Source organism: Diadema antillarum, unplaced genomic scaffold (assembly GCF_040938485.1).
Source record: "Diadema antillarum isolate AM-2024a unplaced genomic scaffold, OU_Dant_1.0 seq00001381_RagTag, whole genome shotgun sequence".
Taxonomy (NCBI): domain Eukaryota; kingdom Metazoa; phylum Echinodermata; class Echinoidea; order Diadematoida; family Diadematidae; genus Diadema; species Diadema antillarum.
The window spans coordinates 249,040-262,388 of record NW_027272139.1 but is presented as its reverse complement, the minus strand read 5'-3'; the positions used below and the strand labels follow the sequence as shown (position 1 = coordinate 262,388).

The following is a 13,349-nucleotide window of genomic DNA, read 5'->3' as shown; positions in this document are numbered from 1 at the left end:
TGCGAAATAAGCAAGTGTTTATCACATTTTAATGTGACACAACAATTCTTTCATATCCAACATTCTGATATGCCTTCACTACTTGGTCTATGAACAGAGTCACTCACATACAGTCGAGAATCACATGGCCAGGACGAGAGACTGAACTGAAGAGAAGGTGATGCATATCACTGGGGAAAATGCAATAGAGTGTTGGATTTTGAGTCTTTTAATTCTTTATGTGCCACGTTCGCACGCCTGACTCGGTCGACGGCGTGCCAACTTCGCATATTCTACTCTTCCCACAAACCCGCCCAAAACGATCGATAAATCGCCAAATGTTCCGGTACAATGGAGGCGTTTCTCGCAATTCCATTCCTGTTATATGTAGCTTGCATATTTCGTGGTAACTGACTATCAAGGGGGGTTCCTTACGGGAGTTGCTAGTACATTCTTAGATTCTGTCACTGTTTTATGTGCAAAAGTCATGCCTCTTATACAATAATGTAGCTATTGGTCATTAGAAAGAAAAATAGTCCTAGATTTGTCGTACAATTTAGTAAGAGCGAAGCTTGATATTTTCTCTACAAGTTGCTCATTATAGGTCCAGGTAACAGAAATCTGCAAAAGTTTCATAGATTTTAACAGCATATCGTTTTCCCAAGGCATTTACTACGTCGCCATCTCTGAATAATGTGGCACACGGGGGGATTTACACCACGGCACATAAAGAGTTAAAAACACCATTTCCATTGAAGTTCATATCACTTCAATGCTGTAGCGTACCTCTCACAAGAAATCTACACTCTTAGCCTCTGCATACAGTCTTTAATGACGATGGTGTGATTTCATATCGTCGTAAAATCATAGATTCATATCTATGCAGGTTTCTGCATCGAATACATATTTTCAGAAGAATGATTGCAATTGTCCATACTTAGTGACTTGACTGCTATGGCTGCCCATTTCTGCTACAATATCTCCGCATGACGTCAGATTGAGCCATGGTTTGATGGGGGTGTCATCTACCAACGTTAAATTTCACAATTTTTTTTTTCCAGGTAATTTTATTATGAGTGTTATATGTACAGGCAAGACTTTTGTTATTATTTCACACTCAAAGAGACATACATGTAGTTCAGAAACTACTGTTGCTTCAAAAACCTCAACACTGAGGCTGATTATGTTCACATAACTTGCTCATCCAATGTCAACAACTCTCATCACAAGGGAACACTTACGGGGCAAAAAGAGTGCCTTCACATTGGTCTCAACTTCATTTCCTGCTTCTCCAGCTGTTTCACATTTTGATGGAACCGTGCAAGAAAATAATTCCAAAATTACTACTGATTGATGCCAAATTCAAATTTTGGAAAGAAAACAAAAAGAAATTTGTGAAATTCTGAATATTACACTACCTGGCAGCTGTAATTTCTGAAGATACCACAGGCATGGTGTGGTAATGAGTGTCTTCTGACTTCTGTTCTTCCAGATTATCGTTTAATTTTTTGAAGTCTGAGTATACTGATAAGTTTTATTTCATATACAGGGGCGTCACCAGCTCTTTTTTCAAGGGGGTGTGTTTATATATTTCTGGTTCAACTTCTGGGGTTCATCAGCTAACAAGCAAAAAAAAAAAGGGGGGGGTGGGGGCCTTCAGTGCAACTTTCTGATTTCACTTCCAGGTTTCTCAAGTATGACAAGCAAAAAAAAAAAAAAAGCAAAAAAAAAAAAGCCTCTTACCCGTGTAAAGTGACTGAGTCCGTGTGAGCGAGCGGGGGAGGGTCTGGGTCTGGATGGGGAGTGTCCCACCTCCGAGACCATAGAGATTTAAATTGTGCGTTCATACTTGATAAGTAATTTTTCTTTCTTTTTTTAAAGCGTCTGAAGGGGGGGGGGGTGCGTTTGCACCAATGCCCCCCCCCCCCCTCCCCCCCCCGGAGAAAGCCCATGATATATCACTTTTTTTTTTTTTAACTGTAAAACATTTATGCAACATATCTATTGATGCTACAGGGGAATGCTCGAATCATGTTGCACATTACATGGAGAATACATGTATCAGTTGAAGTTGTGAGCCAAAGGTAATACAATTACTTAGCTGTTCATGAGCAGTGTTTTGATGGATGAGGCTGTTGTGGGTGAAGATGACCTAAAAACTTCATGCACTCATACATGCACAGGAAGCCACTAGGCTGGTTTATTGTGGAGTGCATGAGGTAGTGAATACCTCTAGTACTAGTTCAGCAGGAGTTTGTTGCTGAATTCACACAGATATTTTACAAATGCACTCCCTGCCTAAAAGAATACAGATGCAGCGGATCCTGTGACATGCACTCCTGTGCCGTTGACTGGTTACTCAGAGTGAATATCACCAATTTCATTTACAGGCCGTGAGAATAACTGCTGTATGCGCCATATATTTCACACATTTGGGGCTGTAAGACAATTTTGAGAGTGGTTAAATCTTGCTCACATGAATTACTGTGACAGAATGAGAAATGAGAATCACCTCTTTTCAAGAAGCAAAGTTTCAGTGAATTCCGAACTTTGAGACAATATGCATACACACACTGCACTGGTGTGGTGTTGAGAGTGGATAGTATATGCCCCCCCCCCCCCCAAAAAAAAAGAGGAAACCCTCATCAAACACCACCACGAAATATATGGCGTATACAGTACTTGAGTTTGTTTTCATTGTTGTTGCCTTTGGCTATCTGCTCCTCTCAGAGAACGTACAGGCTCAGCACGAACATGACTGCGATGTGCGGACAGGCGGTCTTGTGACTTTCCTCAGCGTGGAGTCACCGTACTGGATACCAGATCCCATTCTCTCAGGGTCCAGCTCACCTGAGCAGGGCAAACAAAATATTGTGGTCATAGTTGTTCCATCAGGTCCAATACATTGTGCCATTAATCCCTTACTTTTCTCACCAAATTCTTGTGCAGTTCCTCCCCCCCCCCCCCCCCCAAAAAAAAAAAAAAAAAATGACACCCTTCCTCTTCTTGTCCAATTGGTGCTTGGTGCTTCGATTTGTTTGAATAGTGAACACAGAGACTCATAGATTAAAAATCTTTTTGTTACCTCTATATAACTGCCCTCAGTGTCTTCAGAAAAATGATGTGAAGTATAGCAAACAAGTCATGACCATATTTCAAATGATTTTCAACGTAATACCCAAAGAAAATTAATGAGGATACTAATGAAGCATTCATTTCCTTTGATAGACAATGAACTGTTTAATAGAACAAACTCTTAAGAACTTGAGTACAGCAAAAAAAGAAGAAGAGGGATTTCCTGAATGTTCTAAAACCAATCATTCTAACAATGGTACTCCTATTATATAATAACTACCTTATCTTATGCATTATCTCTTCATTTTGATGATCAAACAGCAATATTGCATGTAACAGATTTCATAACTTGCCAACCACTAAAAAATACTGATTTCTCTGTTATTGTGACCTACAATTGTATTCATCTAATATAAAGAGGTATTGTAAAACCCAAAATTGGGGTATGAAACTTTCACAAATTGGAGCCAACAGCCAATGTTGGGTGCAAATTGAACCTCATGGCCTTTTTAGCAGCATGAAATTTTCCAAACCTTTTAGCAGCATGAAATTTTCCAAACTGCAAAATTGAAAAAATTGTATGTAGACTACATGTACTGGATTGTGTTGACAAAAAACCTTTTGCTTGTGTTTTACTTGCACAAATCGCTGATCATTGTGAAATTCATGAAAGTTTCATCTAAGTGAAAATTTCTGGTTTGACAGTATTTGAATCTACCACATAACACTTGCTCCTGTGTGATGAAAGGCTAATGCAGGAATGCATACTAATTCTGCCCCATGAAATTTTGTACCTTCCCCTCAGATGTCATAAGTTTCTCCAATAAAAATTTTTGCTACATGCACAAGAAAGGTGAGGACATAAAATTCCTGTTAGCACCAAAAATGTTGCAACCAAGTAATTTGAATAATGTCTGTCTTAATCAAAAAGTTGTCATTCACGCTTCATTGTCTTGTGATGAAAGACATAAGACATGCATCACAATTAAGTAGCTTACATACTGGAATCCATGTTAACCTTTTCAGCCCCATCAGCAACATGTTTTGGTATATCAGATGCTAATAGCACTTCAGGCTGACCTTCCCAAGAGGGTTAAACAAACACAGCTGGTAAGTCAAATTTAAAATTTTCTAGGGATTCACATTTACTGCATTGTCGTTAATTTTGAACAAACTTCAACCATTTTTTCTTGAACTATACTTTCCATACAAAAATTGCACAATGTCTTTCATATTCACAGAAAGGATAAGTGATCTCAACAAATAATTTCAGTTGCAACCTCGGTGGATTTGTAGAAACATAAACTTGAAGAAACTTGTGAAATAGCTCTCTACGCTAAGGATGAAATCAATTGCACTGATGCTGCAACACTACTGGGTCGCAAGAGATATCCTCTGGCTCGAGCCAAAGGCAATTTCTATCTGAAGCAATGTTCATAGCGATGTATCTTACCGATTTCAATCTTGTTGAGTATTGACCTAGCACACTTCAGGAAAGCTTCTTCCACATTTTCACCAGTGAGGGCGCTTGTCTCCAAAAACATCATTTCTGTGAAACAATGAGAATTACGGTGATAGCAAAGAAATCCAGCAAAATCAACTCACTGCATCCCATTTGGCCTTCATATCATCACCATCCATTAGGCCTTTTAATTCCTATTGGCTGAAAGGATGTTAGTGACTCCTGCACATCCAATATAAAAACCTACAAACTTTCTGCGCTTTTCTGACCTTACAGTCATAACACTTTGAACGCTGATGTTGGTATTTGTTTTTATTTTCAGCTACGCCATAGTGTATCACTCCATTTGTATTTTACCCATTCTGATGCAGTGTTCTGCAGTGTAGATGTACCTGGTAACCCATGCACAATCCTGATCAATCCACATTCACTGAATACGCGATACTATCACACCGCACTGTAACAGCACAGTCATGAAGAACTTCAGCTCAATCTCGTGGGAAGTTTGAATATACTTCTAGCCTTCAGTGCATATGAAAGTGGCACTAAACATAAGAAAAAGATACAACTGCAAAAAATACAAGTTGAGAATAACGGCTTCTGTGACATGTCCAAACTGCAAAAAAAGACAATGAATATTGTGGAACAATGTCGCAACAACCAGAGATGGATGGTAGTGTATGTTGTGGGACTGCCTTCTATTTCTAACAAAACATGAAAACTCTACTAGGTAAAACATGAAAACTCTACTAGGTAAAACATGGATATTTCATGGTAACATCTGTTTACATTCCATCAATCTATGGGAACAGTGAGGAAGTAAATTGCTAGAAACTGTGCCTGCATGCTGCACACAACATCACGCACCATTTTCTTGAGCAAAGCGGCTAGCTTCCAGGAATGTGACTTCTCTGTCTGCGTCCAGGTCTTTCTTGTTGCCGCAGAGGATGATGACGATGTTGGGGCTCGCCAGCGTCCTGGCATCTGTCAGCCATTTTGTGAGTGCGTTGTACGTCTCGCGACTGTATAGGACACAGATAAGGGGTATTTGTAAATGAGATCGTTGCCATACACATTCACACAGAGTGTGTTTTTATATTCATGAAAGGATACAGTCCAAGTTTAATGGCGAATTGCACAGAAAATTGTATACCTGGTATGCATATGTGTGATGTTGTATCTACGCTCACACAATGCATAACATAGTTACAGCTACTTTTAAGACAACAAAATTAATTTACAGAACACTGAAAACAAATATTTGTTATATTTCAAAAGTTAGGAAGTCAAAATTGATACTAAAGGCCAATGCATATCAACAAATGGCAATGATATCAAAAGAAAGAAAAGAACTGGCAGACTTACAAAGAATTTATACATTTGTGGTTTGCTTCCACAAAAGTGCTTCAGTTTTTCAAAGTATTTTACAGAATAATGTGTTAAATGACGCACAACTGACATTACTCTGACTGCATAAACACAGCAGTATATCATTGGTTGAGCATGAGAAGGGCATTAAGTTGCCACTAAACCCATAGTGTTCAAGACCACTTCACGCCCTTCTCATTCTCAACAGACGATATGTCTGAGTGCAATTCCAATTCTTTTATCAGAAATCACTAGTTTTGTCCGGGAAAGCACATTTACCTTGATTTTCATTAACAGGCGTAAGGATGAGTGTATTGTACATCTGTGTGTGTGTGTGTGTGTGTGTGTAAACTTTTAATACACACATCAATGGGATGAGGTACGTATTGTTTTTCCTATACTGTATAAGGAAACTGAATTTCACTTCACCTCGTGATATCATACACCAGCAGTGCACCAGCAGCTCCTCTGTAATAACTCCTTGTCACTGACCTTCAAAATTGAGCAAAGAAATAAAATATACACATACAGTCAATCCGTGAAAATCAATCTTAGTACGAGGGAGGAAAACACATCAAATTAGGCGACGTTTAGGACATAGTTCTGTAACAAATATGTTCCCTACACATAAACTGTCATTACTCAACATTCCTAGTAGAAAGTTTTTGACATGATTAACAGTAGCAAAAAGGGCAAATAATCATCATTTAAACTTTCTGTATGACATTATATTATTTCATTTTTCCATACATAGGATTACATTCATATAACATATATGTCATTTTGGTCGTACAGGCTTTAAGACTAGCAACATATATACAAACTCTGTATTTCACCAGAACTTTAAAAGAGACTCTTATTCTACATTTTTAAGATTCAAGTTAGGGAGAAAAATAAGTACCACACATTGATAAAGTAAAAAAAAAAAATGGACCCTACAGTTTAATCCATGTGGCGTCTTCGACTGATATGAATGATACAATAGTTTTTACATGTCAGAGCAGTTGAAGGGTAGAAATGAAGTATAAAGAGAGTTCCACACATTTTCACTTTTTCCAGCATAATGTAATCGAGTATTTGACTTGGCGCCTTCATAAGGTAGGGGGCAGGGTAATATTACCCTTCACATAATTATGTCAGTTGCAAGTTGAGGCAATATGTAATTCATGACAAAGTCTAACATTGTGGTTTTCTCTTTCTACTTTATATTGCCGTACTATTACAACATCACATATCAAAGTACAGCATTTCCACCCAACAATGATTACAACCTAAGTTCATAGCTTTTGACATCTTACCTAAATCTTTTAGAACTGAACTGATGTATTCTAATGATTTTATGCATTTACTCTCACTGAACTCATCCAATATGATGCTTGGGGTAAATTCATAATTCTTATATTTGCCCAGTCAGTCAATATTTTGCAGGTCTTCCTACAATGTACTAGCAAAAGTGGTGCACCTTTCATAGGTCTTCCTCATACCTGAACCTTTCCTGGCCTGCTGTGTCCCATATCTGAAGCTTGACTGACTTCCCTCCAGCGTTGATGATCTTGGAGCCGAATTCCACACCTATTGTGTGGTTAGAGTCCTGCTTAACTGCAGAACAAGTGGCCACAGGGCATGCACAAAATACACAGATGGATCAGATGGACTAATGTCAATCACTCCCCATTTTAAAAATGGAAGGGAAATCAAAGTTCATGCACCAAATCATCAATTGTTTTAAATATCTAGCACTTTGCAAGTGACACACAGCTTTTGATGCAAGGAACATCATTTCACACTGACATTTTCATTACTTTTTAACGATCATCTCAGACATAAAATGGTATATCATGAAAAAAAAAAATCAGATCTTCTGATTGCATAATACACACAGGGAAGTTGGTAGTGATCCACAGGCTTCGATACGGATAAGTTAACGTCCATTCAATGACAAGAGAAGATAATGTAAGTACAATAGAGCAGAGTATCTGTCTAAAATGAACAATTACATTCAATATGTTGAAAAGGACTACCGTTAAAGGGGATTTTCTTTTTTGTGGTGTGGAAATATTTGCATATTTTACGCTGCCAGAAACTAGCATGAAAATAAAAAGCACATTTCTTTTTTCACTTGAATTATTTACCACTATGCCATATCTTGATTCTGCAGAATTAAAAACACACAAAATTCATTTTACTCAGCAGAGCACAAAAAATTACTTGTGTGAGAATACCCAGTTTAACAGTATATATATCCAGTCATCAGATTATAGGGTAAAATAAAAATGAAAGGCAAGTGATTCTGCAGACCATTAATGAAGATGACATTCAAGTACTTGGAAAGAAAATGTAAAGGCTGTCATCAAAATATACTCACATTTGTTCTCAATGAATTGATGGAGAATGCATGACTTTCCTGTTCCTGCACTGCCAATGACCAGGAACTTAAACAAAAAATCTGTCGGAGATAGATAAATAGATAGTTAGATAAATAGAGGATGCAGATAGATTGAAAGAGAGAACCATAGTTGAATTTACACAAATTTACGACCTCCAATGCAGTGCAAAATTGCACTGATTACCACTGTCTTGTCAATGGTATATTTGTACATGAATGCATGGGTTGAACAACAGTTATAAAACACGATGTTAGGATATGGTGACATCAATGGCATTGCTATAGAGGCAAATATAATATGTACAGTGCACTCCCGTTACAATGAACACTGTTATAACGAAATTTCGTTTTAACAAAGTAAATCTTCTGGTCCCAAAATTATCGCCATTAAAGTCTATGGTACAAAATTCGCTTATAACGAACACGGTCATAGCAAAATTTCCGTTATAACGAAATATTTTCCGAGCGCCACAGACAAAGAAAAACAAAAGAAATGTGCTCCGTTATAACGAAATGCGAATTGCTTTCGAAAATATGTAGCGGAACAAGCATAATATCGTCTGTTGAGAATGAGAAGGGCGTTAAGTTGTCTCGAACACTATGGGTTTTGTGAGAACTTAACGCCCTTATCATTCTCAACTGACTATATAGCGTCTCTGCATGGGTGAACGCTTCACACCACTGTGTGTTCGCTCCTTGTGTCATGCACAGTTTCTGAGGGGAACTTGCGTTTATTATTGTAATACAGTTATCCCATCACATTTCACATAGCTTTCCAGTGTATGATGAGTATTCAGCAAACAGAATATGATATATGTACGTGGTTTCCTTGTTTTCGTTATATATTGTATTTGTTCGGTTATAACGAAATTTCGTTATAACGAAAGAAAACTGCCGGTCCCGAGCATTTCGTTATAACGGGAGTGCACTGTACCAAGATTTGTTTTAAAGTGCTGGACTAGAGAAACACTGTATCATTGTAACAAAAGTCTCTTAACCCATTCCTGCAATTCTCCAAGTGCCTTCAAGGACCCACAACGAGATTATTTTTGCAGGGGACAGAGAACAGACAGATTGGTATTTCACCCTGTGTGAAAGCAGTCAAGTGGTACATGTACTCCCTTTCCACGGTCAACTACATGTGCCATAGAACAACTGAAATATAGATCGGGCGCAAGGTATGAATAGAGCGAGCGCTGATGGGCTCGCAAACTCTTTTGTTATGGGTATACACAGAAGACGCACCTGAATGGGGTCAGTGAAATCAAACATCTACTGAGCTCAACCTTGTCCTTGATCACTATGTACATCGCTATGTACATCTTCAGATGAGTTTTAAAGCAAAACAACTGCACACTACATCGGAGAAAAGGCAAATAATACTGTGATACACAGTTTTCATACCGAAAAAACCCCAGATATTGATAGAAGAAACTCATCAGTTGACGCAACGGGAACCTCGCCCGTAAGGAATGGGTTAGGATTGCCATGGGATGATGTGCCATGGGAGTGGACCTCCACAAGTCTGGTGGTAAAAGTGTTTTTCTTCATGCTACTTTGAGTCTTCGTACATCGGAAGGATGTAACTTTAACTTCAACCATGTCAACAAAATTTCCTGAGCAGACTTTGCTATAAATAATCATCTGAGTCACTTATTGAACGTGGTCAATTCGCCAATGTACATTTAGGCATAGACACTAGAAACGGTTCTACTTGTAAAATAAGCCCCACCATCGCGTGCATGGTAATACCAATTATGGCGGGTTTCTTGTTATACTCGTAAATTCAGCCCCACTGTGTGGCATTCAATGGTACATCAGCACAGCGGTGGGGCTTTCTTCCACAGTATAATTGTGAAAGCAGCCCCACTGAACGATGTTTAGAGTAAAACCACCAGTTTTCGGACACTTACCAAAGCTTTTCTGCAATATTTGTTCAACTCAAATAATACATACAAAATTAGATCTATCACGATGTATGTTAAATATAACTACTTTTTCTCAATGTTGATTTTGTTGAATACATCATAAAATCCCCAAATATCATCACCTTGATAATTCCCCAGGATCCGTTCGGCCTTTCCAGAATTCGGACACGCGCTATACGAGTTCAATGTCAATGCGTGTACAACGTCGCTGAAAAGTGCACTGCGCCAAACCTTACTGGCGCAAGGTTGTATTGGGGACATTGCGGCGCCCATTGGTGTCCGAATTCTGGCGAGTCAGCACTTGCATTCAACCCCTTCACATTTAGTCATTGCATCAGCGCGTACGGAGATTTTGTTTTTGTGTTTTTGAGGATACCATCACATTCTGAGCTGAGCTTGCGATAAGCCAAAATCTCGCAAGAATTTCTCAGTTTTTAGCGCTTTTTTTTAGCGACCCTGATTCTTTACACAGGAAGTAATTCTCGCACGCTTTGGAAAAGTTGTGCCGATTCTGCATTTTTGATGGCAAAATTTGGGATTTTATCTTTAGATGTATTTTTGGAGGTGTGTGACTGAGGCACTTTCCTGTTGTGAACAACAGTGCCAGTGTGTGAAATGAAGTGATATGCATGTGTTGTGACAATAGAATTTGCTGGCTTGTGATAGAAGAAGTGATACGTGTGTGGATTCTGGAGGCCAGCCGACAACTGGGGGTTTTACTCTATGCATGATTGATACAGTGGCGGGCTGATTTCCAAGGCATAGCATCTTTCGTCCTTCCTTCTTTCCTTTGTTCTTTCTTTTATTTCTTCCTTTTATTCTCGGAAGGACTTCCTAAATGGCCCTCGCCTCGACTAATTTAACTAACTATAGGCTTAGAGATTTAAATAAATTACAACCCTATCCTAACCCTCACCCTAAAATAGCTAAATTTAACCCTAAATTAAACCTAACCTAGCTACCTAGCTGACCTTGCTTGCCAACGCAACGCAACGCATGGATGCACATGCACCGGCCGTGGCCGGTTTTGCCTACATTTGTTTAATACACTAATGTTGTCGTTAGTAATAGTATGTCGTACAAATTGTGCATCGTGTTACCGTAAAAAGGACTGTAGTCAGTGGTAAATCAATGCGTAGTCAGTAGACTGACTTTAATAGCATTGCCATTTGTATTGCGACAGAGCTATTAATATTATTCGTTATTGGTACAGTATTGTGCACTAGAATCTACGGAATCTACACTAACCAGTTAAGAAGTTTAGAATTCTATAGTCTATTAGTATTTCACTGCGGAAGAAAACAGTCCAGTGATGTACTAGTATTGGTTGCAATATTGCACGTATTGTGCGGGATTCTCGATTGAGTGTATTCTACAGTCTGACTTGTCATGTCACAGTCACATCCGTAGGCGTAGCGTACGTACAGTACCATGGTCATGGAAGCTGGAATCGAAGATTTTTGCTATATTGACAACGCCGGGAACCACCTGAAACAAAGTGTTACGACTACATTCTTTCACATAAGTTCAAGCATGTAACATACTGATAGAATTACGACTTCTTCTTACCGTATGATTCCGACATTTTGGTGAAATGTATGACACCAACTCCTCACTATTACTTCCAACCGAGTTGCCTCCACCTCGTCAATAAAATACCGAATGGTTGGCCAAAAAATATAATATACTACAAATTACAGACAATTATAACCTCAAATACATAAAAAAAATATATAAAATAAATAGTAATTATTATTTTAAATTTTATAAAAGCTCTTTTATATCAGATTATGCAAATATTTGTGGAAATTTTGATTCAACTTCAAAATTGTTGCCCATCTACCTCCTTATTTCGATCGTGTTTACTTGGTTCGCCCATCACATTTTGTAGTACATCACTTGCCGCATGTATTCTATGGTGTGAGGTAAGCAGCTGACTCCGCGCATGTACCAAGTACTTGTATTGTAATGCGGCAAAACTTCAAAGTTCCTTACGATGAATAAGATTACCTGATCGTCCGAGTGGCTTCCATTCTCTCGATTTTGCAAGAAAGGCAGCTTTGAGCTTTACTGTCGAAAATATCGGATTAGTTGATTAAGTAAAAAATATTGACAAATGTATTTATTCATGTACTTATTTATGCATTATTTGAGTGAATGATTAATTAGTTGATTATCAATTAATCAAACAACATATTTATTCATTTATTTATTCATCTATGTATTTATGTATTTATATATGTATTTATGTGTGTATTTATTTATTCATTTATTTATTTATTTAATTATTTATTTATTTATTTATTTATCTATGAATACAATAGTGCGAGAGATCGTTTCTGACCGAAACGTACGCTGTGCCTCGTTGTGGATAGCATGTAGTGAAAGAAATCCGATTTGAGGCGGGCGTTGCTCTCTTCGTTTCCGTTTTAATCGAGCTTTCGGCCTGTCATGGCCTTCATCAGGATCTACCAACTTAGAACATAGATGGCATAATATGCCATGATATGATAAGTGCAATATCGTATAATATGATAACAATAATACCAATCTTGTAGAATATTACCTTTGCACATATCAATCATTACTTCAATGCAAAAATGCAAACTAACATCATAGATATGTATGGACACTGTATATATATATATATATATATATATATATATATATATATATAGGGTTGGCCTATTCAGTTGCGCAACTCAGTGTCCATGCTTTACGATTCTACAATCTGATGATAAACATATGAAATAGGAATTTAAAAACTCAAATGATATAGGCTATATTATTTGGAGAGTAAATCAAGCAATGTGTTTAAGACTTATACATGTATCATGTAAATAATTTCCGAATATCAATATCATAACTAAGAGTGAGGAAACCCATATATCAAGCGCAGAAATTCCAAGCTTTGCAATAATTTTTGAAAGTATGGAGGGACGTTCAATTCTAAACCGGAGTGCATTGTACAACATATTGTAGTGGCGATGTATATCTACTTTGTTTTCTTCAGTATTTCGTCCTTCGAAGGGACGGCTAAAGATTAAGTTCATTTTCGATGCGTGATGTACAGCTCTTATAGTTTGGAGTGCATGTTCAGCAAGTGTAAAAACAAAAACAAAAACAATATCTTTGCGAAATTGTTCAGAAT

At 37.8% G+C, this 13,349-nt stretch overlaps 1 protein-coding gene across 1 annotated transcript; it reads right to left on the bottom strand.

Annotated features, from left to right (window-relative positions):
- Positions 1-2,596: 2,596 nt before the first annotated feature.
- Positions 2,597-11,836, bottom strand: LOC139708885 (ras-related protein Rab-4B). Its single transcript, XM_071620848.1, has 7 exons — positions 11,768-11,836; positions 8,250-8,330; positions 7,369-7,483; positions 6,314-6,376; positions 5,384-5,538; positions 4,508-4,603; positions 2,597-2,829 (listed from the first exon to the last, which is right to left on the bottom strand). The coding sequence occupies exons 1-7, from the start codon at positions 11,781-11,783 to the stop codon at positions 2,723-2,725; spliced, it is 633 nt and encodes a 210-aa protein (XP_071476949.1). The 5' UTR covers positions 11,784-11,836; the 3' UTR covers positions 2,597-2,722.
- Positions 11,837-13,349: the final 1,513 nt, after the last annotated feature.

What these genes read in the sequence shown, in the direction of transcription:
- LOC139708885 (XM_071620848.1), bottom strand. An exon ending in GCAGGCCAGGAAAGGTTCAG is followed by an intron (nt 6,377 to 7,368) that starts GTATGAGGAAGA and finishes TCAATTTTGAAG; the next exon opens with GTCAGTGACAAGGAGTTATT. An exon ending in CCGCTTTGCTCAAGAAAATG is followed by an intron (nt 4,604 to 5,383) that starts GTGCGTGATGTT and finishes ATTGTTTCACAG; the next exon opens with AAATGATGTTTTTGGAGACA.